The sequence below is a fragment of the Seriola aureovittata genome, chromosome 21 (assembly GCF_021018895.1).
Source record: "Seriola aureovittata isolate HTS-2021-v1 ecotype China chromosome 21, ASM2101889v1, whole genome shotgun sequence".
Lineage (NCBI taxonomy): Eukaryota > Metazoa > Chordata > Actinopteri > Carangiformes > Carangidae > Seriola > Seriola aureovittata.
Window position 1 is genome coordinate 19,896,190 of NC_079384.1, and position 26,925 is coordinate 19,923,114.

General features: G+C 40.3%; 1 protein-coding gene across 6 annotated transcripts in view; it reads right to left on the reverse strand.

The window, feature by feature from the left end:
- ccser2b (coiled-coil serine-rich protein 2b) overlaps window positions 1-26,925 on the reverse strand; it is a 52,921-nt gene that overhangs the window by 19,293 nt on the left and 6,703 nt on the right. The window contains exons 2-15 of one of the 6 annotated variants that reach the window (XM_056365695.1): window positions 14,860-16,265; window positions 13,880-14,026; window positions 13,591-13,767; window positions 13,360-13,433; window positions 12,488-12,661; window positions 7,906-7,996; window positions 6,911-6,995; window positions 5,435-5,530; window positions 4,896-4,998; window positions 3,011-3,094; window positions 2,797-2,883; window positions 2,282-2,407; window positions 1,313-1,418; window positions 405-444 (exon numbers count right to left, since the gene is read on the reverse strand). In XM_056365695.1, coding sequence (XP_056221670.1) covers window positions 405-444; window positions 1,313-1,418; window positions 2,282-2,407; window positions 2,797-2,883; window positions 3,011-3,094; window positions 4,896-4,998; window positions 5,435-5,530; window positions 6,911-6,995; window positions 7,906-7,996; window positions 12,488-12,661; window positions 13,360-13,433; window positions 13,591-13,767; window positions 13,880-14,026; window positions 14,860-16,222 — 2,753 coding nt within the window. In that variant the 5' untranslated portion in view covers window positions 16,223-16,265. Of the gene's footprint in view, window positions 1-404; window positions 445-1,312; window positions 1,467-2,281; window positions 2,408-2,796; window positions 2,884-3,010; window positions 3,095-4,895; window positions 4,999-5,434; window positions 5,531-6,910; window positions 6,996-7,905; window positions 7,997-12,487; window positions 12,662-13,359; window positions 13,434-13,590; window positions 13,768-13,879; window positions 14,027-14,859; window positions 16,266-26,925 lie in introns of all 6 variants that reach the window. The other 5 variants (XM_056365693.1, XM_056365694.1, XM_056365692.1 and 2 more) reach the window with 5 other exon arrangements.

The following is a 26,925-nucleotide window of genomic DNA, read 5'->3' on the forward strand; positions in this document are numbered from 1 at the left end:
CAAAGATAAAGTAAAATCATAAAATACGCGGATGTGTTGAACTTATCACCATCTCTGCAGCTGTGAGGAACTGTTCAGCCTCTTTTAGCTCCTAGTTTTGCGTTAGCTGGTTTTATCAAACAAGCTGTGGAGTTCTAGGTAACAACATACAAACCAGTAACATACAAACACACACACAGCTACGATGGTGATGGTTTTTTAGCTTAATGTGGAGCTGTTTTGCCCCCTAGAGGCCAGAAATCTACTAAAACACCTTTAAGGTTTTATATATTTGATCTACTCTAGGGGACAATAAATTTCCTTTATCTGATGCGCTGGAGAAAGGGAAGAATCAGGACAGGGAGGAAGACGAGGGTGGAGGAGGAGGGGGAGCATGAGGAAGATAAAAAAAGTTGCTACTGTACCATGCTGTGTCACTGAAGTAAAGCACTAGTTTTTCCACTCCTGGGCGAGGGCAGAGAGGAGAGGACACACAGAGGACAGAGGGAGGACAGTTACAGGAGAACATACAGCAGAAGAAAAAACAAAACACAGATTTCTGTTCGGAGTGATGGAGTCGGAGATACGGTTCAAGGATGTGAGATGAAGAGGAGAGAAAGGATGGGAGAATGTATGAGGAAGAATTCAGGAAAAGTTTGAAAAGAAGAGGTGAGTAAACACAGGACGGGCTGAGTCCAGATTATTGAGGTTAAAAAACTCTAAATGAAAAATAAAACTAACTTGGAGTGAAGAGACCTAAACTGATCAGCAGATTAAAGTCATGTTTGAACTTATGTTGCCTCAGAAGTTGCTCAACTAATGTTCCTCCCCATGAATAAGTTAAAATAACCTTCAGTGTCACACAGAGAGTTTTAATACGGAGCTCTGATTCAGAGCAGTGGCGTCTCAGCTGAGAGTAATTCTGAGGATAATATTCAAGTCATTTCGTGTTAGCAGAGCAGCCTCCGTTAATATACATCTCCTCTGACCTCTGACCCCTCACCTGTTGACTTCTGTTGAATTTAGTTTCGACAGCTTCTATGATGTGGTCAGTAACAGCAGCAGTAGCGTTACAGTGTCAGTGTCAGTAGCGTTACACCACATTAACAACAGCTGGGTGTGTCTGCTGTCCAGCGTCACTTTCATTCTGGATGGTTGAATCCCTGAATTTTAAAAAGCAGTGGGATGATCTGCTGTTGAGCTTTGATGATCATGATGAAGAGGAAGATGAGGGTATAATGAAGAGAAGAGCCAGCAGTATGGACAGAGGTTAAGGTGGAATTTTGGGTCTATGGAGTGAGGTGGTGGGTTGGGGGGGGGTCACATGACTCACTTTTTCTAGCAAGGTGGGAGGGGATGCTGGGCCTCGGCCTCCCCCTGTAAGGCCTGGAGCGCTGATACTGCCAGGGTGGAGAGAGGAAAGGAACAGGAGGAAAAGCCTGAGGAGAGACAGGGGGAAAGAAAGACAGATAGAGGAGGACAGGATGCTGATTCAGAAAAAAAAAAAAGATGAAGAGGAGAAGAGAGATGAAAAGAACAAGAGGGAGACGGACTTTGGATTCTAACATTTGGCTTCATGAGGGAAAAATCCTGCATAAGAACAACATTTACAGCAACACAAACCTCCACAGGTCCCATCAATGGTAGCTAGAGGCAACTGTTTGAATTGTCAGGACTACATTACCCAGAAGCCTATCTGTTAGGCTCAAACAACAGCAAGCAGGCAAATTTTATAACCATAGCAATTCTGACGACACGCTGCTTTACAGGAAAAAAAAGAGAAGACACAGAGAAGACATAAATAAATAATTTTTTTATGTCATCACGTTATTCTCTTGTATGCCTCTCCCTGCACTGTATACTGTTTGTTTTTTTTGTTATATTTCTTTTCTTTGTTAATTGTGCAAAGATAAATAAACTAAAAAAAAAGGAAAGGAAGTGAATTAATTACATAAAACAGAAAACAAACAAACAAAAAAGTTACAAAAGAAAAAGAGAGAAAGCCAAAATTCCCAAGTGGGTTTAAGATTAGCACTGATTTGGCCTCTGGGGACAGAAAACAACACAAACCCTCCATCAGCTTCATCACTGAATCGTACAGATTTAAGATTTCAGTCTCTGCTTTTCCATTTATTTTAGTTTTATTGTTTATAAAGTTTCAGGACTTTTGTTTTTGTTGATATTTTCTGCTTAATTCAGTCTTGTGAAACACTTTGGGCTGCATCTGCATGAACAGTGATACACAATTAAAAGTTTGTGTGTGTGTGTGTGTGATGTGTGTGATGTATGTGTGTGTCCTCACAGTGTGCTCTCTCCAGGGCGTCTGCGAGGCCACGCTCTCTCTCTCTGCCACACTCGTCTGTGTGTGTCGATCCATCCTCCCTGTCATCTCCTGGCAATGACACCTGGCGGTCACCGTGGGAACAGTCTGCTCACACACAGACATACACGCACAATTAATTCATTAGTTAGCTTTCAGTCAGTAGCTGAATTCTGCTCCTTTAAAACTAAACTGTCACGATTTCAAACATCGAACCAGCAGATTATTATTATTAGTTATAAATACAGTTGTTTATTCATAATATGAATATCATGCACATTGATCTGTAATGTCACAATCTAATAAACATAAATCTATTAAAGGAAAAATCTACTACAGTATAAAGATTATGACAAAATCTCAGAGGGTTCATTTAGAAGTTTATGTTGTTGTCATGCTATATACAGTCACATGACCTACACCCACATGTTACCATGGTGAGGTTAGCATTTTCAGATACACAGTTAGAATGTAAACAGAGAAACATGGACACAGACCAGTTGCAGAGTGAGTTGCGCAATGGTTCGGTCTCTGCTCCTCAGCTCCTCCCTGAGCTGCTGCACCTCCTGCAGCAGAGCCTGCACCTACACACACACGCACACACACACACATTAGGGCTGTGGAAGTGCAGGTCAACACAGTTTGATGTTTTTTCATACAGACTGAATACGGCTGCTGCGGCTGTGTAAATGAAGGTAGAAACAAACTGACCTGTGTGTTGGAGCTGTGGGACGAGTCGTTGGTCTCAGGACTCAGAGTGTCTGTGGTCAGAGTGTCATCATCCACATCTTCCTCCTGAACAACACACACACACACACACACACACACACACACACCATTAGAACAGAACATAACACACACATGTCTAGGCCATTTGTAAGAACATGTCTGTCATGCTGAGGTCACAAAACCTCTGGATCATGTTAAAGTGTCTGAAAGCAGACCAAATTTCAAGTAAATGAAAAGATAATTAATGATGCATATAAAGTAGTTTTCCATGAGACATGACTGTGCGAGTTGAAATTGTTTAAAACTTTAAACTTTTTAAAAAACAAGAAGCAAAGGAGAGACGTGAAGAAAATAACACACAGTCAGTGCAGACTTTACTGATGTCTGTAGAGTTGTTAGATCGACTATGAACTCACCTCTGCACACAAAACAGGCCCAGATGTAAATACAGAAAGAAGCCAAACTATAACAGATCATTGTGAAGTAAAGGGGCTTAAGAAACTATAAAACTCTCACATTATAGAAACTATAACTCTTTCACACTGTTGCTAAATCAACATTTGATCTATTTTAGTTGAGAGCTGTTTGAGTCACATTGATAAAACTACAGTGAGCAGCTGTTTGAGGAAACTACTGAGCCTGTTTAAAACTGAAACTACATATGTGTGAGGTGTTTTTAAAGATTTACGTTGACTCAGAGCTGAGAGCCACAGACAGAGGAGGGAAGTGGACTAACATATTGTTGGTTTTGGTCTTTTTAGGGAATTTTTAACAGTGACAAAAATAGTGTGATGCCAGAACAGCCACTAAGTTTTAATCTACCTCTGCAATCTTTGGCAGGTTTGATTAAATCTCTTAAAAGTGTAATGTGTAAGATCCGGCCAGAATTTTAGTTTAAACACTTTCAACAGTATGTGAAGGAACCACAGTGATGATGTCATGACCAAGACCTTCATCTATTGTATTTCAGAGATATCTATTGAAATGAGCATGCTAACCAACTAGCTGCGTCCCACCCCCTGTTGTAATACCACTGTATGACAGTAAATGCTGTGTGAGTCAGTGCAGTGTGTAGTCTGCCTTCAGTCCAACAAAGAAGAACAGCTTCCTCCAGAGCTTGAAGCAGAGACAGTAACAGAAAACCGAGATGCGTCTGTCACATTTCATGCCAGTTGCCTTGGCTTGAGGGAGACCAGAACTGTGTCCCATTTCGTCAAGTGGCATTAATGTATAATGTTGACGTTTTAGCGATTTAGTAGAATTTAGCCTGTTCCTGCGGCTGTTGTCCAGCTAGATGCAGATATTGCTGTTGCTATTATCTTTTGTCAACACTTTTGTACATAGTTTTTTTCATTCTTTTATTTTTTGAATATGTGTATCTATGAATATTTATATTTTTGACTGTTGCAGTATTTTACCTCTTTATTGTTATTTTCTGTAAATATATTTATTGAATACTGCACCAAACACCAAGCCTAATATCTTATCTTAGGCAATAAACCTTATTTTCTGATCCTGCCTTTGTGATGATGTCATCATCCCTTCTGTAGCCTGACACCCATGTGTCATGCAGTATCCCCTTGCCTTCATATTTTTATAGGTAAATAAAAACATACTGGTTTGTATTACATGTACTCATAATTTGTTTCAGTGCTATCAACAATAAATGCACATATAAATAATAATTTATAAGGAACATGAGGAAAACAACAACATGATTAACTGGACAGGGGTGAAGAGGTGAAATGCTGCCCCCTATGGAGTTGGAGCAAGTTGCACGATCACGAAAAACAAAGGAGCAACATGTCTTTGAATTCTGATTTTCACAGTAAATGCAGTTTTGGTGCTCATCTTCCTGCCCTCTCACCTGCAGCAGTAGCTTCTGCAGGTACTCCAGCTGTGATCGCACCGCAGAGCAGTCCTCAGCCAGTTCCTCCACATCCAGACCCAAACCAGGACTACCAGGAGACCTGAACGGAAAAAGGGATGGACAGAAGATGTTAACAATTATAACTCATCAACATCCAGTAAGTGCTCCTCAGCCTGCTGTGTTCAGGAACAAGCATAAAATACTGTAAATCTAAATGGCTTTTGTCAAAAAAAAAAAAAAAATATAAAAATGTGGTTCAGCGTTTATAAATCTCACATATTTCTGCATAAGCTTTAATATTCCACTGAATAAACTCAGTACGAGAAAATTATCAAGCTACACAAGAGGCTGGCAACTGAAAATAATATAAAACCAAGGCTGACTGTCAATGAACTACCAGGGATTAGAAATTAATATTATTTCAATCTGCGACAGGGATGATCACACATGCAAAATAACTTCAAGTACTAATCTAGTAACCTGTGGGCTCTGGTTTTAGTGCACAGTGATACTGATACTGTTTTGTGCTGAATCACCTTGAAGGACAAAGGTCCAGAATCAGGTCACTGTCCCTGATCGTGTCTGTCCTCTTATTCCCAGGATCCTCAGTTAGCTTGTAACACTGGAAGTCACTGAGGGGACGATAGAAAAGCTTGTAAACATGATGCACAGTGATCATGTTCAACATCAGCTACCAGAGTGATATAAATTCAGCCATTTCTTTTATTCCTCTCTCTCCCTGCCCTGCTGCAACAATTCTGCTTCATGACCCAGAATTGTCTGGAAAGTCCTGCCATTAGTGGTGTGTATCTGTCCCTCCCAGACCAGTCAGTATATATGTTAATTAAAGTGTATCAATATATTTCAATTTTATTTCAAAAATATGAGTCTACTGCCACATTAACCGCAGCAAACATAGGCAGTGATTTTATTAACTGCCTCAGGTGACTTGAGGCTTCTTAAATTAGCAGCATTTTATGATAGCCCTGAACATTTTGTAAACTGCTAATGCTCACGTCTGACATTTCTATGAGCATGGGACGTTTGACTGGGAACACACCAATATAAACAGTTCTTTATAGCCTTTGTAATTTTGGACAAATTTCACGTGAAATTTGGTTCGGATGCTAAAGGTGCTCGTCAGCTTAGGACAAAAAATGGTTGTCTCTCTTGTATTGTACTGAAAGCATATGCAGTGCAGTTGGTTTACAGTTGACCATGCACCACAATTACTGTTCTTCAGAGTTTGTTTTAGTGAGTCACAGAATCATTAAAACTGTAAAAATGCAGCAAAATTGTTCCCCCTCAAATCTCATATTTCACATAGAACTATTTAGCTCAAAGCGCCAACTTTCCCTATTTTTCCCTCCTCCAAGGAGCAGACATTATGACATCACCTCCTCCTGATCATTTGACCCCACAAAAATCTGCAGATTTACACCAAATCTGCTCCAGACACTGAGTTCAGTAGCCCTGCGAAGTGCCCTCTGGACCCATTCAGTTGACTTGTTAATTGGACAAATATGGCTGCACATATTCTATGTATATATGTGTATATATATTTTACTCTCTATAAAGAGAAAGAAACCTATTGATTTGGTGCATCCACGACCATCTCCAACTTCTCAACTTTGAAACGACCCTTTCTGACCCTGAGCCCTCAGTGGGTGAATAAGCTGTATTCGCTGAAAACATTCATGCAACTAACAAAAAGAAAACTGTTGATCTTGGCAGACCCATTGACCTTTCCTTTTGCCACCATCAGTTGAACTGTTGGCAGCACTACAACAGTATAATTAGGAAGATGCCAGAAAACTAGCAAAAGTCTCCTAAGTGTCTTCTGGCAAAAGTAAAGTAAGTAAGATAATCTGAATATTTCTATATATATTTCAAATGCAAACTTACTTATAATATTTTTGAGCAGAAGTTTCTTTATCAAAACCCCAACAAGACTGAAAATAACCACAACTCTGCAGTTTGATTCAGAACAAGCAAAAAGCACCTTCCCTCACCTTTCATTGTCATTATGGACATCCTGTGTCCCCCAGCAGAGCTGTCTCATCCTCCACTGAGCCATGTGGGACATCCCATCTCCATCTGCAGAGTTCAGATCAGCAGCATGGTCAAACAGGGTTTTTTTTTTAATGTAGAAAAGAAAACATTTATCTGGAGTACCAAAAAGCTAAAAAGGACCATAAGCACTATATAATGTCCTCTGTGCAGAGAACAGAAATGTTGTTTTCTTGCAGGTGTACAGTGAGTACACCTCTACTGTTAGCTAGCTGTTCACATTTACCAACCTAAACAAAGCTGGTTTAGCTCCTAGACTGGACTGTTAGCTTAACTGAACTGTTTAAGCTGCTAATCTAAAGGAAATGTTAGCTAAACTGAACCAAAACAATTTTAGTTCCTATAGTGATTGCTAGTTGGACTGTTAGCTTTTCAGCATGCTAAACAGAAGCATTAGCTAAGCTGAACCAAAATGTTTAAGCTCCTTAATTGAAACCTTATTAAAAAAACAAACAAAAACAAACTGAATTGTGAACTAACCTGAATCGCACAACTTTAGCTCCTTATCTGGCCAGTTTGCTAAACTAAACTTAAATAACTAAGTTCCTATACTGACTGTTAGCTAGCTTGAACTAAACTGTTTTAGCTCCTAAATTGGCTGGTTAGCTAAACTCATCTTAAATATCTTAGTGCCTATACTGACTGTTAGCTTGAACTTAACCGTTTTAGCTCCGACATGGGAGTGTTAATTCAACTGAACAAAATCATTTCAACCATTTCATAAGCTAAACATCCAGAGAGGAGTCGTTTCAGAAGTTCCTGCTGTAAAAATCCAGTTCATTTTCTCAAAACCAAAGTTAGGTAACTGCTAATCATGCTGTATATGAGCCAGATTCAGGCCGTTGAAAGGGGATTATACTGTAGTGTGTGGTGCTAACAACAAACTAAAAAACTTGCTGGGACCCATAATTTTACTTTATGTGAGGCTGTAACATACCGCTGTGCAGCGAGGCGTCTTCTGCAAAGTCTACATCCAGCATTAGATCATCATCTTCCAGATCACAGGAGTCCAGGTTGTTCAAGATGTCCTGAAAGAGACACAAAGACACAGATACATGGTCGTTTATCTGCTGCATTGTATATTTCCCAACTTTGCTATGTTTATATGTACAGGTAAAAAAAAAAAAAAAAAAAGACTTTTCATTTTCATTCAGACATTTTCATCAACTGAATATTAATTAGAAAATAAATTGTCAGCACCAACACTGCTGAGACTGAAACATCTTGTTTAGTTTGTAAGTTGACCTACTCACCATATGCAGGATATTATAATGATCATTTGAACAACACTCCAAAATGACAAATATACAGTAGAATTTTTGTACTGAATGAGCATTTTCACTTTTTGTTGTCAGGAAAAATAAGAAATATTTTAGCAGCTCAACACAATTGTTCCCTGTACCTGAACCACATATTTTAGCTGCTCAACTGAACCACACTGTGAGACAGACATACATGCACAGCTCTGTTCGACCTCGCACAAAATAACATCCTTGAACAAACACACAGACACAAAGGAATAAAAATGAAAACCCAAATTATTTCTTTTTCTTTTCTGTAAAAAAAAAAAAAAAAACACCAAAACAACTATGATGGAGTGAACTTCAACTAGATGCTGACAAAAGACTAAAAGACCTTCCCATTATTGTGAGGAGGTCAATGGTAGTCTGAGGTTTTGTAGGTTTGTGCTATGAAGCAGAGCTGATGGTTCAATTACGATGGATTTTGAAGCAAGATATACAAAAACTACCACTTATTTGTTTTTGGAGACTGTGGCTAAAATGATTTTATTGTAATATTGGCTGAAATGTTTTTTTTCTTTTACTTTGCAAACGGTAAACTTAAACTTTCTTCAACTTATTTCCATTTAGTAACAGATGTCATAAAGACAGAAACTATATATTTTAAAATTCACATCTTCAGTAGGAACCAATGGGCCACAGATAGAGGAGGGAAGTGTTGAGAGACGGACCGACACACTGTTGGTCTGGATCTGATCATGGGATTTGGATTAGAACTGTAGCTTGTATCTGGAACACAATTCAAAATAATTCAGTTCATTATTAAAAACAAACTTTAGCTTGACAGAGAGTTTGTTTTGTGCAAACGAAGATGAGGAAGAGACGAAGAGTTTGTCTCCATACACACACACAAAAACACACAAGTGTGTTTCGATGTTTTCTGCCTCTGGAAGCTTAGTCACAGCACAGTGACCTGAGAGGAAACCAAACGTTCACCCTGAGTAACTGACACACACACACACACACACACACACACACACACACACACGCGCACACACACGCGCACACACACACACACACACACACACACACACACACACCCCTGCAGAAACTCCTGCCTGTCCCCGGTGGCTGGGAGCAGCCATCCACATCAACACATTACCTCCTAATCTCCTCTTTCTGCTCTCTCCTCCTCTCCTATCTCTCTCTTCCTCCTTTATTTTTCATCCTTCCCTTCTTCTGTCCTCATCTCCCTTTTCTCCTACTTTCCTCCTCTCCTCTTATCTTCTCTCCTTCTTTTTCTCCCTTTTCCCTTTCTTTGCTTTCCTCCCCTTTAATTAATGCCTTTTCTCTTCCCCTTCTGTCCTTCCACCCTATTCTCTATCTCATCTTTCTCCCAACTCTTTTCTTGTTTTCCCCTCACCTCCTCTCCACCAAACTTTGATTCTGCTTTTCTCTTACAAACCTCTCTTCTGGTCCTCCTCTCTCTTTTCCCTGCCCTTTCTTATTCGCCTTAACCTCTTCATCCTCCATTCTCATGTCCTAGCAGTGTGAATCTGGGAAGTCCGGCACCTGATTTTGACATTTATTCGTTTTAGCCACAATCACGATCCGTCAGTAACTTGACGACAGAACATTAAACTCATCTGTTGTTGGTTTGTGTGTTTGAACTCAGCCAAAGCTGTTTTTTTTTTTTTAAAAGGAAGAAGCTCTACTCTGTGACACCACTGTACAGTCAGTCAAAAACGCCAGAGTGAGACCTCTTCTCTCTTGTGGATCACGTCACGTCAGTTTCAGGAGTCCCCTTATCCAGCTAAACTTGCAACACTGATTTAAGCTAATAAACATTAATATTTATGAAGCTGGACCTCTCAGATTCAGTAGCTGTTATGTCAACGTGTCAGATAAATATTTAATCAACATTGAAGTACTTATACTTTAAGTGTAGGATCAGACTCAATATTGGCAGATATCTGATATTAAAGGACTCAGACTGGGATCAGGGTCAGATATTTCATCATAATCTTCATTTGCAAAGCTTCTGATTTTTGAAATGAAAAAATTTTATTTATGAATGTTTTTCCTCTTTTTCTGCTAATTCATTAATCAATGTTTTAGTCATGTATGGAAGCCACACAAACACACACACACACACACACACAAACAAGCCTTCCACTGATTTCATGCTGTTTGACCCGAGAACCAACTGTTTATTTTGTGAGAGTGTGTTGTTAGCGGTTTCAGCCCTAAGGGCACACGCACACACACGCGCACACACACACGCACACACACACACACACACACACAGACCTGTCCTTAGGGCAACACTGACCCCTGCTGGTCATTTTTTGTTGCACCCAACAAACTCTGAATCTTCAGAATCTCGGGGTCGACAAACTCAAAAGACGATCAGGTGTCATGAATATTTAGACTCCAAACATCAGCTCAGAACTCGTTAATGTCTTCAGATCATTAAGGCCCCGAGCCTCATTAGGGTCAATCACTCTTGAAGACCCACAGCTCATTAACACAAAGGGCACATAAAGACAGGGAGCTCATTAACGACCACTCAGCATTATTCAGGAGGTGTATTAACAGTACTGAAGAGGAGACAGGAGGAGTGCTTGTAGCGGTGGTTTGTGCAGATGCTACTGAACTACTATCCGCTGAAAACAATTAAAGCTCTGACTGATAACTAATTAGTGAGATGTTGATTAAATAAACTTAAAAACCTGCACTGATTTATCAGCTCTCTGTATGTGTATCGACTGGATCCACTTGTTTAGACTTTGTTTTAGTTTAATTTGTAGTATGTTATTTATTTTATACTTATTTAATAATATATTATAATGATATTTTCAACATCCGCTCTTGAAATGTGCTTTGTAAACAAACTTACTTTAAAAATAACTGTAATAGTCTGATATTATTTTGACTGCTAAAATGTTGGGGTTTGTGAAATTTGAATTCTTGCATGTTCTTGTTTCTTGCATCACCAGCAACACAAAAAACATATTGTTTATAAAATACAACAATGTCATGTCTTGATTTGCCATCTGTATTTTTAGTTTAATTACTGAAAGTCATGTGATAAAAGAGTAAAAACCCTCGAGCTGGGTCACCTTCATACAGCACATTGAACATTAAAGGCTGACGTGTTAAAGTGGCAGCTGTAATTCACAGCACAGACACCAGAGGGAGCCAGAGGATTTCATTCAGACCTCAAAAGTCCTAATGAAGCCAGATTTGAACACGTAGAAGCTGATGATTTAAAGATGAAGAACCTCTGAGACCAGGAGCAGGTCTGATCTCTGATTTAAAAGAAAGTGAGGACTTTAACACCTTTTGGTTATTTCTGCTTTTTGTACTTACATAACATGACAGGGATCAGAACATGGATTCAGTTAGGACTGGAAGTGTCGAGAATGAGATGTGATTCAGCAGAACTAGGCTCAGAACCGACTTGATTTCCTCTGCTGTGGTGATGAAGTCTTTTAAATTCAAGTGTTGGACAATCAGATGGTTGTAGAAGCAGCAGCTGTGATAGTTACAGATCTGTGCAGAGCTGGAGGAGGTCTGAGGTCTGAGCTCCTCTCAGAGTCCTCAAGTTCAGACTAGTTCCAGAAATGTGCAACGATTGCCAACTGTGACCGGCAGCAACGCTCTGACATTTCACTTCATCAGCGACGGCCTGTTTCTGCCCGTTTCCGCGTTCAGCTCGTTCTTTTTACCCGGCTCACTGGCGGCCACTTGCCAACCACGAGACAGCCCTGACCCGGTTTTTTGGTCTGTGGTTTCTGAGGCCAAAAAAAAAAAAAACGGCCTCATATAGAGGAGAGAGGCAGGACGGAGCTGACGCTGCTGGAATATTAAATACTCACTTTGTCTCTTTTCTGTTCAGTGTGTTTCACCAAGAAAAACCAAGGAAAGTTCTTAATAACAACTGATCTCAGCAGAACTACTTTCAGGTTCTTTGCTCCTTTTAAATGGGATTAACTGCAAACTCTAAAAGCTTTATTATCTGAAGTTTTTATGAATTTTGTCTTTGTTTTTACTGGTTCTTTGTGTATCTGTGCTTTGTGTGCTGGTCGTTTGATTACGAAGTTTTCTTGTTGGAGACCTGATTAAATAAACTTTATACATGATATTATACCAATCAAACAATCATTTCAAATTTAATAAAATGACAAAATCTCAGTTCTTTGTATGCTGTTACCACTTAGTTAAATCACATTAAATCACTGCACCAAATTCTCATGTCTCAGACTCGGGCCTTACGATGCTGTTGAGGTCCGAGTCGAAGCTCCCGATGTGGTGGGTGGTGTTGCCGTTGGTGGTGATGGAAGCGGTCGTGACGGCACCCCCCAGTGGTTCCAGACCCTCCTCGTCCCACATGTAGGTTCCCCCAGACCCACAGCTGTCGGAGGGGGACAGATCCAGGGACGACCCACCCTGCAGAGGCAAAAGCCAGAGAATATTAGAGTAAGAGAGGAGTTTATAGTAGTGAATACTCACTGCAGCTGAAAGTGTTGTTGTGTTTAAACATGAACTTGAGTGCTTCATCTTTTTTAAAGGTTTTCACTCGTTAAAATCTGTTTTATTTCTTCTTTTTGATGCATTTCGTCGTGTTTTATTGGTTTTTATCATTTTATTATTTATCAGTCATCTATAGAAAATGCATTTATCTGTGCAAATAAAGTTTGACTGACAACGAGACACTTTGAAAGCTAACAAACAAAAACATGAGTCTGTCAGAAGTGGAGGAAATAAAAATGGCAGGATGTTAGAAGCTGTCAGAAGCTTTCACCCTGTTAAAAATGGGACTGATTTGTCACTATGTTCTAAGTATCTCTGGGTGAGGTCAGAGAAACCAACGGTAACTGCTGCACCTATAACCTGTGAGTCAAGTATCATGACACATGACACATCATTTGTATCTGTGATATTACATCATTTTAATGACATAATTGCATTGTAACAAGTTAGCAAGCGAAATTTATGTGGCACTAATCTATGTTGGAATGAACCAGTGAAGAATGGAAATCTAATTAGCTTCACAGTGAACAGATTACAGATGGTGACAGTTGTAAGCGCACAGATACAGAGCTTTTCTGTCAATCTGTTCATTGATTGATTGATTGTTACGGTACCTGGTCATGATAATCTGGCTGACTGGACTGTCTCCGGCGTGAGAGCTGGGTCAGACGATGTTCCCCTCGATCGCCTGGAGAGAAACAGACGTCTTTAAAAACTTGTTCATTGAATATTTATATATATATATATATATATATATATATATATATATATATATATATATATATATATATAAATATATATAATACACACACATATATATATATATTAAAAAAAAAAAAACTCACCACTTAGTCTCATGCCGGTCCAGTCCATACCGTCGTCCAGGAAACATAGTCCTGTTGCCTTGATGACACCGTTGATGGCCACCTTGTCATCATCAAACCTGGCACATGATTGGTCGAGCCCTGAGTCGTCTTCATCATTTTTGGTGGAGAGCAGCATAATGCCGACTCCTCCGCTTCCTACAAACACAAGGGGTGTCAGTGGTTTCCAGTGATCACATACAGGAGTGATTGATTATAAATTAGAATGGACAACAGTGAAGTATCTGTCTGTCTTTCTTTTCGTTTTTACCGAGGTTGTCAAAGTCATCCATATACTCTTGACTGGTGTCGTTCCTATCCAGAGAGGAGGTTGAAGACAGGGACATGTCCTCCAGTGTCTCCCCAACAATCGACACCTCTGCCCGAGATATTGGCTCTGGAGCCTCTGGGGTGCTCTCTGATAATGGGGGGGGGGGGAATTGAAAGACATAAATGAAATAAGAGATATGATGGGAATTGAGTGACACATTATCAATGTGATTTGATGGGATACAAGAAGAAGAGAAGATGAGAAGAGATAAAATAAGACGACATGTGATCTTTCAGTTGAAATATGTTTGATTAAAATGGAATTAAATATAAGAGATTATCTGAGGACACTGGAGAGATAAAATATAACATTAACTATAGAACTGATGAGAACGATGATGGAAGGAAAGAGGAGGGTGAGATAAGATGAGATAAACTGATGAAAGATTTGAAATATGATATAAAGGATGACATAAGTAATAATACATTAGGGATAAAATATGACAATGCAGATTTTATGAATTATAAGAAGTGACAGAAGTAAAGGGACGAGATAGGATGAGATTAAATGCAATGAGAGATGAGAGATTAGAGATTTAATATGAGGTTTCAAATGAAAAAGGAGATATATGAGATATGTGAGATTTTATGAGGTTTAAAATAACTACACAGAGGAAGTTAAGGAAAGAGAGGGTGAAATTAAATGTGGGGAATGATAAGTTATTTGAGATGAAAAAGAAAATGAAACATGACGAGATATGAGGGATAAAACATGACAATGGGGAGATTTTATGATATAAAATGAGATAGAGGAACTGAGAAGAAAGAGATGGGATGAGATTAGTTGAGAGGAGAAATTCATCATGATTTGGATGGTTGAAGGTACGAAACTGAAAATCTGTTCAGATGAGATCATTAAAAACAAAAACAGTGAGATCATTGGTCTTAACTTCAGACAGGACTTTGATGATAATCTCGTACCTGGGCTGTTTTCTGTGGTAGAAGGAATCTCTAGTGAGTTCCTCCGCCCTCTCAGTGCCTGCTTCACTTCCTGGTCACCTCTGGACACACCGTCTGTGGTCACCCGGAGGGGGCGGGACTGCTTCATGAGTGACGGGCGTGACAGCTTATAGCTGATGCCACTGGGCTTGGAGGCGGGGCCAAGGCTGGGCAGGAGGGGTTTCTTTAAGGCAGAGGGGGGTAGGAGTGAAGGGATGCTGACCCCTGACCTACCAGAAGCAACAGCACTTTGAACTTTGACTCCTCCACGTCTGCCCTCCAGAGTCTGGCTGGGAACAGGTGATTTTGCTGAGCTGCCTCTGGGTGGAGCCTGAGCGGAGGAAGCTGTTAGCTCTTTGAGGCTTCGCTCAGCGGCCCTGTTGATGGAGTAGGAGCGGGTGGCGGTGGGGGAGCGGGCAAGGGAGGAGGTGGAGGTGGAGGTGGATGTAAGGGCAGGGGAGGGGGAGGGCTGCTGTCGGACCTGGGTGAGGCTACGTGACCGAAGCCGGTCGCTTTCGGTGAGCTGGACGGATGCAGTGGATCCAAGGTTGTCACTAGACTGTGAGCGGCTGGCTGGCTGTTTCTTTTGGAGGGGGGAACCAGATCGAGACCCAGGACCAGAACCTGGCCTAGAACCGCCAGGACGAGCAAAACCCTGAGGCTGTCTTAGATACCCATTGGTTCCACTCCGGGGTTTGGATCCAGGAAGACCGTTCAGGGTCTGCTTTGTGCCGTTGGTCGGCCTGGACACAGTCTGGCTCGGTTTGGAACCCACAGATCCACTTTTACAAACAGGAAGTGTTCTGGGGCTGGACTGTGGCGAGGGCAATGATGATGATGTCCCAGGCAGGCCAAGACCACGCCCTTTTCCTGCAGAGGATGTGGTCATTTTTTTGGGGTCACCCTGCAACACCACTGGTGATACGTGTTGCCTTTGGGAATAATACTGATGGATGTTGTTACTGGGGTGATTCTGTCCAACATTCCCGCCTTTTCCTCTTCTCCACTCCCTCTCTGCATCAGCCCCTCCCTCCTCCATCGCCCCATTTTCTTTCCTGCATTTCATGGAGGTCGGCACTCTGATGAACCCATTCTGCTTAACAGAGGAGGGGGGCGCAGTTAGACCGCTGTTGACCCCTGCCGGGCCGGGGTGATGGTAGAAGCCATTGGTGAGGCGGGTGCTGGTTGCAGCGGCGCCGGTGAAGGCGGCGGCGTTCGCGGTAGCAGTCGGACCTGTCTGAGCGTCGTTGGAGAGTGTGGCAGGTTTAGGACGCGAGCTGAACTTGGGAAGTCTAGAAACCATGGTGGGCATGGCAGGAGGGTCGACGAGAGGAGGGGCTGACATCAGACCCCGCCCACTTCACCATGGAGACAATGAGCAAGACGAGCTGGAGGGAGAAAAAGATGGAGACTGATGTTAACATCGATCAATGATTATTTTAACATATCTCATACATTTAACATCACATCTGATCATTATTTGGGTTTTCTTTTCTGCTTTGTTCAATATTTAAAAAAAACTTTAAAATCTCACTTTACAGGTTAACAGACATAACTAGTGTGTTTTAGAGAAAGTTTAATGTGCAATGAAGCAATACAGAGAAAATGAATCATCAACAATTTAAATAAATCATTATCATTTAGGTCATTTATCAAGAAAATTGAAATATTGGCTGGTTTTAACTTTAATGTGAGTGTTTAAATCATAGTAAATTAAATATCTTTATATTCGACATATATTGGACTGTTCTTTTGTAGTTTGATGGCGCCCAGACCTTCTGACATTTAAGAGACTAAATGATTAATCAGTCTACGTTCATGTTTATTCTGTTTGTTGGACTTTTTAGACAACAGACAAAACGATTCTCCTGAAGACTGAAGATGAACCTGGTTGTGGTTGTTGAGAGATTTTTAACACACACGTAGAAAGAAGCCTCTACAGAAAAATCAATTACAGTTCAGAGTGGAGCAGCAGCTCTGACTTAAACTGTGATTAACAGCTGGAACACGTGGCAGCTGGACTGATCTGCAGCTTCAACACTGCAGGCTGTGTTCAGGCATGTGTGTGTGTGTGTGTGTGTGTGTGTGTGTGTGTGCTGACAAAGGTTAGCGTGGAGATAACACATTAACCACCACTGTCTCTACCTCTCTCTCTCCCACACACACACACACAACAAACACATACACGCCACACCCCTCATAAAAAACAATCAGCTGTTCCTGCAAAAAAATGACAGACAGCGATCAGACACACCCATTACATCCTGACTGTGTGTAGCCACACTGAAACAGACACACACGCACACACACACGCACACACGCGCACACACACACACACACACACACACACACACACACACACACACACACACACACACACACACACACACACACACACACACACACACACACACACAGGTGAGACAGGATATAAGCCCTGAGGCAGGAAAAAACAAGGCAGGCCTGTTTCAGGTCGATGGGGGTGTGAGAGTGTTTGATACTAAAAAGGCAAATTTTGGGTGGAGTAACTTTAGCTTCTCTTTGAGCAGGAGTAAATGAGGCCACAGTGACACTTCACTATAAAAAACTTGTTTTATTATATTATTAATTGTAATTATATAATTAAAAAAAACAAACTGATCAGTCTACTCAGCAACCTTTCCATTTTCTCATCAGGCCAGAAACTAAAACCAGAACACACCCTGCAGTCTGAGCACATGGCACAGACTCTGTAAGAACAAAATAAAAAACAACCTCAGTCATTTGTCCCCTGAAGGCCACCGTACCCTAAACTAACCTGAACATCACAAGCTTCTGTCGAAGTCTAAATTAAAACAGCTGACGTGTGTTCTCTCAAACACAGGAGGCAAAACGCAGCTGAACAACTTGTGATTTCAATGTGAGAGAAGCAGAAAAGTCAAAACATTATGACTGGATTCTTTTAAAATGATCATCTGCACGTCCTGAGGGGAGATTATAGAAAAAACCCCTTGAGCGGGAACATGATGCTGAGGTCAGACACACATAACTACTGATATTATCGAGTCACAGATATATTTGCCACTGACATAAAGAAAACTGTGCACAAACCCAGCAGCATGACGCCTCATCTCTAAACCAAGGCTTACATTTATTCAACATTTTCCCACCACACACTGACTTTAAAGAGGAAGCTAAACTAAATAAGTGTTTCCCCATAAAAGTCACTGCATTAAGCTGACTCACAACTTCCCCACTGCTGTGTCACAGCCACAGGCCGAGAGACAGCAGCAGAGAGACTCATCACGACCCTCAATGCCTCCAGTCACGACCTTCAATATAACAACTGAGACCAAGACCTGCCTCTAGTTCACCATAGCAAAAAACTAGCCAATCAGTTAACTGTCCTTTACCTGACAGTTGAGTGACAGTTACCTGATTGTTAAGTGACAGCTGACAGTTAAACAGTTACTCGACAGATAAGTGACAGTTACCTGACAGTAACGTGACAGTAACCTGGTAGCTAAGTGACAGTCACCTGATAGTTACCTGACAGATGCCAGTTACAGTAAACTAACAGGTTTCTGAATTCATTAGAACCAAATTCCAGGTTTTAAAATATACCACCAAATACCTAGTCATGATGACTATATAGATGCTGCAGCCATGTTTTCCTCCAGTGAATGTGTGTGTTGCTGACTCACTGCTGTGATACCAAGGACACAGGAGGATTAAAGCCTGATGAACGAGGTCACGACAGGATGATCTGGGAACTGTCTCTCCACATCTCGGCCTCTGGTCTCTGTTTCTACCCTGTTCTCTCCAGCTAAAGTGAGCTACAACATCATTAAATCAGGGTGTGGATGAATGGCGTAAATCTGCTTTTACTCAGTAACTATAACAAAGACATTGTGGCTCAGAAAGAGAGGAAATAATGGATATATATTATTCAGCTGAGAGTCTGTCTGTCCTCATGAATCCATCATCAGCACCTGTCTGACAGGTTTCCACAACACTTCCTCTCACAGCTCTGACACTGATGGTTCATGGTGGCTGGATTCAGGAAGCTGAACTCATATGAAACATTCAGTCTCAAAACAGAACCATGAAAAACAAAAAATGAACCAGAATAACTTGAAAAAGGTCACATCCAAGTCTCTGAATCGATCATGTGCAGCATGTGTGTAACGATTAGATTTAACACATATCAGTGAATCTCAAGCCTGTTGAGGAAACATGACATTAACTGCACTGCTTCCATTTGTTAAACTAAGCACTGTGATGTTTCTCCAACACTGATTTCATGGTACAGACATGACCATAGAGAGCACTGTATGTGATCCAGAAGAGAGAAAACAAGTCTACAGTCAGTAAGGAATTCAAGGAAACCATAACACTGTCAAATTATTATCCTGGTCTGATCTGATGTGGATGAAGTCAACAAAAGTGTGTGATAATTGTCCAGCTTGTTTACTGGTCCGTATCTGTACAAGTTTTTGAACACGAGTGTAAAAATGGACGAGGTGAAAGGTTGCTTTGAGCCACGTTGGGAAAATGTGGTGTCCATTTCCTATTGAACATGTAGGCTGGAGGTAAAAGGGGAATGAGGTCAAAGTGTCAGCATGTGACCACCGACAGTGGAAGTGCAATCACTTACTGTATGTCACTTCTTGACTTGAACTAGCTGCTGCACAAACACAATACAGTAACACACCAAACAAAAAGACACTGAGCTGCAATTAAATACTTTCATATTTGATGAATCCCAGTGGTCCCAGTCCTTTTATATTTTTCTCTCAGATCAAATGTTTCATGACGTCTTCTATTTCTTGATTTCCCAGCAGGAGGCATCTTTAAAGGTTCATGTGTCATCAATAATCCAATTTGATTTTATTGCCTTCGGCTGATGCACAAGAGATTTAAACTGCAACATCATTATGTCAGATGAATGTGTGTGTGTGTGTTTTAGATGAGAGAAACACTTTGATGAGTCAGCTGACCTCGAACGACACGGGTAACTTCCTGTCTCACCATGAACACTGAAGCTTTCAGTCTTTGGCTACGAGCCAGAGAGTCCATTTGAATGAGTGAATGAATGAATGAATGACACTCCAGGTGTAAAGCAAACAACATTCATTTGTTTGATGGATATGAGACTACTAGAGGATGATCACTGTGCAGAGCTGCAGCTTCTCTGACTGAGGAGAGAGTGGCTGGTAAAAGTGAAGGTAAAAATCATGATGATACCAACACAGCTGATCCATTATGTATCCTTCATCTTGTTATTGAATCCCAAACCAACAATGAACTCATCCAACAGGAACTATACATGCGTGATGTGTTTTTAAAGATTTACGTCTTCAGTAGGAAACAATGAATTCAGAGCTGAGAGCCACAGACAGGAAGTCAGGAAGAACCGCAAGACTGACGGTGAGAAAAACAGAACTTAACCTTTAACATGCTGATGTTTAGCAGGTATAATGTTTACTACGTTCACCAACTTAATACAGCAAGGTAGCATGCTAACATTTGCTAATTAGCACTGAACACAAAGACAGCTGAGGCTTTTGTAGGTGTTTGGTCATAAAGTATCAGGAAATGATCATTTTGACCTGATGGTAGCGCTAGTTGAAAAATCAGAGGATCAAAATTTGTTTAGTAGATGAAAAAAAATAGTGGAAAAAAGGGAGAGTTTACTGTGATAGAAAGCAGGTACAGATATAAAAAAGATTAGTCGATTATCAAAATAGTTGCATTATTATTTTTCTGTTGATTCAATAATCGGTAAATCGACTAATTGTCTCAGCTGGTGGGATGACTGGTCAACATGACAGTGTGGCTAAAAACATTTAATATACAATGATTAATTTCACAGGAATTTAATTCTAAGTAGTTTGAAATATCATAGTCTGGATCTTTTCAACAGTGATGCCACGGTGTTGCTAACGCATCCTGACCTTGACAGCCGTGTTATCGATTGAACCCTAATCAATAAAAGGATCCCATGATGAGCTGAGACCGACTGTGTCGTGCTTACCAGTCACTTTCACTAATGGAGTTCACAGCTCATCAGGCATCAGGACACAGAGCTGCACTCAGCAGCTGCAAAGTCACGGTCAGACCTGCAGGGACAACATCCACCGCTTATGTTCAGCTGGTGCTTTAGTCTCCAGACAGTCAGACAGAGTAAGAGGAGACTCCACAGTATCAGTTGGTGAGCTGCTGGAGAGGCTGCAGACGACTACAGTTCTTTTAGCCTATTTTCTGTTAGCCACATGTTTATATACAGCAGGTCTGACACAGAAATGACAGAATAACTAATGGGAACAATCGCTGCTTTACTTAAAGTTTAATTAGTGCATCGAGTAGCAGCTAAATCTGAGTTTACTTTGTTAAACTTCATTTCTTCAAACTTCATTATGCTTCACTTTATCTGAAAAATTCAGAGTATACAATATTTCTTTGTGTTATTTCTTTTAAAAACACACAGTACGGCTCACTCTTAGTCACTCGATCTTAAAAACTGCTTTGAGAAATGTGGAACTTTAAAAGTCTTCATAGAAATAAATTATAAACAATATATTTGCAGAAAAACATTTTAAGACGACACCTTGGACCAATTTTTTCGCTATTTCTTTCGTTCTATAATAATCAGTATATCCAGTCTACAAATAATCATCTCTGATCAGGACTCAGCTCCAGCTGACACTAATAAATATTTCATTTCTTCCCATTTAATTTTATTAGCAAAGATCGATGCAGAAAACATTCGGGTCATGTTAGCAGGCTAGTTAACGTGCTGTCTGCAGACCAGTGTTTGTTCTCAAACAAAGATCATGCATCACTCGTTGTCTCGTTGTCTAACAGTGATGTTACACAGGTGACTTGTCTCGACTGAAACTGATTCATTCATCTTTTTAGTTGCTTTTAATAACTTACAAATATTAAAACCTAAACGTTAAATGATCTGATTCAGTCTAAATCAAACCCAGTTATGAAGCATCTCTTTTGTTTTTCTTTTACCGACTCCTCTTGCTCTTTTTTCCATTCTTGACTTCCTTTTTCTCCCTTTGACCCCATCTTCTTCCTCCCTCTTCTTCTTTTCATTAGCCTATTTTTATTCCTCCGTCTCCCCCTCCGCCCCCTCTGCCTGTACTGTAGATCATTCAGTCTAACACTAGGTCATGGATATCTTCATGCTCTATTTCTCTGTTCACTAAGCTGAGAGGAATCCAGAGCTGGCAGCTAGAAAGCCAGGAAAGGTCAAACGTATCCAAATTGGTCTTTATATTAGCCGAGTAGCTTCATACAATAGCTCAAACCTAAAAATGTTCAATTTACAAAAATACAAGGACAGAAAAGCAGCATATTCTCAAGATTTGGCATTTTTTATTTAAAAAAAATTGTTTACTGATTAATCTAAAACAAAACGGCTGATAGTCGATTGAACGAAAATCGACTAATTGTTAAATGGACTAATTATTTCAGCTCTAGGATGAACACACAGATGATCCATTAAGCTTTGGTGGTTTTGTTTAAACTTTTTGCTGTGTAATAAGCAGACAATGTCACAGAACCTGCCTATTGGGGTTCATTTCTCAGTGACGACAGTCTCATTGTCTCCTGACAGATGCTGTTTCCTCCATATTGAACCGGCCCGGTCTCTCAGGTGAGTCTTTCCACTCTGTCAGGTCACGTTTCATTAACACACTCTGGCTGAGAAAAGGCCAAAAATCTGCAGAACTTACAGATGGAACGGCAACACAACAGATGGTCTGAGACCCCACTGAGTGTGTGTAAAACTGGACACCATCAATCCTGTGTCACACACACACACACACACACACACACACACACACACACACACTCTTTCTTATTACAGAATAGTTTCCTGGTGTGCGTGCGTGCGTGTGTGTTTGTGTGTGTGTGTGTGTGTGTGTGCCCGTGTACTGTTTTAACAGTGTAAGATGAGCTCTCGGCAGCTGAGAATAAAAATGCTCACAGGCCGAAGTTCTGCAGCTGCAACAGCAGCGGGATCATCTTCCATTATCGCTCAATGATAAATGAATCAATAGTAACCCGATCAGCCTCCTGCTGCTCAGTCTGAATCACAAACACAACCCAGAGAAAACACTGCACCACATCCACGCATGTTTAATGTCATAAAAACTCAAAAAACATATCAGTTAACAACCTAAAACACGTTTTAGTGTTTTTGGACACTTCTAATCAATATCTTAACTGTCAACTAATCATTTTCTAATTAATCTGTGGTCTATAAAACATCTAAAATGTCATATAAATCAGTGAAAAATGTTAATCACAATGTCCTGAGGCGTCCTGAGAAGCTGGAAACAGAGTTTGTTGAACACTTTTGCTTAAAATATAAATTTTTTATGAAAACAGCTGCCTCAGTGTTGCATTTCTGGCCACGCCCACCAGGACTGACAATTGTCAGTGCAGTGCACTACAACATATTTCATCTAAATGTATTCACTGGATCACTGAAACCTGACCACAGTCTGAATGTGACTGAATTTTTACCAATTATCTTTACTGTTTTTTTAATTAATATTTTTTTTTTCTTCTTTTAAACTTTATGTAACTTCCACTTGTGTTTCATCACTTCATCTTGTTACACCACTAATCAATGGCAGAACAGAGATTGTTTTCACTGAGTTTTTTCATGTATAAATAAATACATGTAAATTAAATCCGGTTTATCCTGAATAAGATGCTTAAAAACAAACACTCGCAGTAAAGTTCACTGCCTCAGTCTGTCTGTTACGTAACACATGACCTGTTCCCACTGCTCCTTCCCAGAGATCGACTGAACTCTGTGCTGCTGTGGAGAGTTCAAAGGTCAGATGTGATGTAACTGCACTCGTGAGAACACGTTAGCTTCTGTCTCCACGCTGGAGATAAAGTCAACTTCATATGAACTCTGCTGCTTTTATTTATGACTCTGATAGCATCAAATATCCGCAGCAGCTTCTTCCTCTAATCTTAACCAAACCCAAACAGCAAAGGACTGTGGGTGCAGAGGGTCCAGGCAGAGCAACCAAACCAGTCTGGACTGATGCTCATGTCTTCATGGGCTCTGAACTTTTAAAGTGATGAGCCTCAGCTGTCATCCATCATCCATCTCCTTCCTCTTCCTCTCATGTTCCTCCATCTGTCTCTCTCTCTCTCTCTCTCCATCATGTCCTTGTTTTCCTCCTCAGCCTCTCTACAGCAGATCACTGGAGGACAGATATTCTTAGCAGAGGTCAGAGAAACACAACCTGCTCCTCCTCTCGTAACTTATCTGAAATTAATATTATATATTATAATTTTATGATATAATAAAAATAATATCTAATATATTATTGGATTTTTATGATGCACACATATTGCACTAGAATCCAGTAGAAGACAGGCTTTAACAGTAATATGATGTTTCCTTTTCTTGGAGACATTTTACATGAATTAAAATGTATTATTAGGAATCAGTGAAAAGAGCCAACAAATATATCTAACCAGTAAACAGGCAGGAAAGTGATTTAACTAATGAAGAACTAGACTAGACTCTGTTCTACAGTTCAACATCACCCGAGTTATTTCTAAAACTAGCTGCCTATTAAAATATAGGAAGTTAAAGTCAGTGCGTTTTCTCCTTATCAAATAGTGAAGCCACATTTAGCTGCTATGCTGTATTATTCATGGCTGCTGGTTGGACGCAGGGCGTGTTTTGGCGTCTGGGAGACTGAGCGTGTCATCGGGCCACGGACGACATTTGATCCTTGGAGAATGAGCGACATGTTTCCTCCCAGCCTGATGTCCAGAGTGTGAGCTGACATATCCAGTCAGACAGAAAAAGAAACAGGTTGCTGTCGTCTGCCCGGAGACTTTATCAGGTTATAACATGAAGTTCTGACCTGATTCAGCTGTTTTATTACGGACAGAAAACATCTCATAATTAAAGATTACTGAGTGAAAGTTTTGTTCTTTCTTGAATTTTTAATCATAAATTGCTTCTTATTTCATGTCTTTGATTTTAAGAAATAAACTAACATTTTTTATCTGCATATTCAATATTTCTGGCTCTGATTTTTGCATGAGTTTGCCATTTGTCAGATGTTTAATTCACTGCAGAGACACTACAGAGACCACTTCCTCTGAATGGTCTAGATGCTCTGTTTTGGTGCACACCCAAATAGACAGTTTTCAACAGTTTCATCAACAACCAACACTTTACGGCAGCCTTACGGCAATTTCCAGGGGACACACTGCCTCAAATAGCAAAACACATAGGAAACACAGGAGAGTCTTTTACATGTTCAGTTCAGTTCAGAAAACTTTATTTATCCCCCATGGGCAATTCATTTGTAGTTTCCCGGTCCATACATTCAAGCTCAACAGACAAACAAACAACCAACTAACCAACCAACCAACCAACCAACCAACCAACCAACCAGATATAGTTAAAATGTCAGAGGAAAAAAAATTAAAAAGGCATGGGACAGTTCCAGTAAGTAAAACAATAAATAAAAGCAGTAAATAAAGCAATAAATAGAACTACATATCCAATGAATTACTCTAAAATAACGAACCATTTAAAATGGGTATATATGAGTGTACTGAGTACATATCTGATATGCATCAATTCAAGTCAACTTTATTTACATAGCACCAAATCACAACAGACATTATCTCAAGTCACTTTTCATATAGAGCAGGTCTAGACCGTACTGTCTATAATATTGATTACTGAGACCCACCATGGAAAAAGCTTTGGAGAGGCAGAAACCTAAAGCAGAACCGCACTCAGGGTGGGCAGTGCCCAGGCGGGTTTAGAAAAACCTTGAGACTCTGATGTTAGGTTCAGTTAACTAGCCCCACATCAGCCCAAACCAACTGAATTATCAAACACAGCAGTTTGTTTGAACCACACCACAAGATGAGGTCTCAAAGTACAACAAAATAAATATAAATATATTTTTTCTCTCTCTCACACACACACACAAACACACACACACACAGTGTCAGAGGTGCTGATTTGTGACAGTGTTACAAAACAACATGTCCTCATGGTCTCTGTTAAATAAGCCTGGGTTGTATGATAGTGTTTCAAAGGCTTAAACACACACACGCACACACTCAACCCAGCTTCAGGCCCGATATGACACACATAACATAAATGCCCTGCCTTGTTGGGCATTAAACCAACACACACCCTCCTCACTCTGACTTTCACTCACACACACACACACACTCTCACACACACTCTCTCACACACACTCTCTCACACACACACACACACACACACACACACACACACACACACACACACACACACACACACACACACACACACACACACACACACACACACACACTATGGCTGAATGAACCCAGCACCATGCCTGACTGAGCCTCGCCCACAGACAGACGGTCTACAGTCTGAGCTGAGACTCTGACGTCACAGCTTTACCTCCACCGCACTCAGCTCTTTGCCTGTCTGCAGGTCTGTTTAACTTTTACACTGATAACTAGTCTAACTGTTTAAAACGTTACCAGCTGTTTGAGTTAAGTCTGAAACCATGGCGTGTTTTAATGTTAAACCCTGTAGATCAATAAAGCACAGTGAGTCATTTTCTGACTCCAGAGTGATACCTCTCGTCGTATGAGAACATCTGTATCGGGCGTGTTTCTAAACATTTACTCAGGTCTCCTATCTGCTTTCTGATAATTGATATGATATGGTTTGTTTTGGTTATAAGAGATAAGATATTCCTTTATTTATTAATCCCAGTGGGGAAATTTGCAGTGTTGCCACAGCAATATGGACAGAGCAAAGAAAAGAAAAACTGCAAAATGTGAATATAAAATATTTAAAGAAATAGTAGATAATAATAGAACATGTACAATTAGTTATTTAAATATGATAAAAAATAGCAGCAGAAACATGGTGAGTTGTCAGTGTCTGGTGTGTGAAAATAGAAAAATCATTTGTATACTGTCTTTTTTTATATAATGTTATAATGTGAGTATCAGGCAGGTTGTTTTTTGTTTGTCTGAGTTATTCGG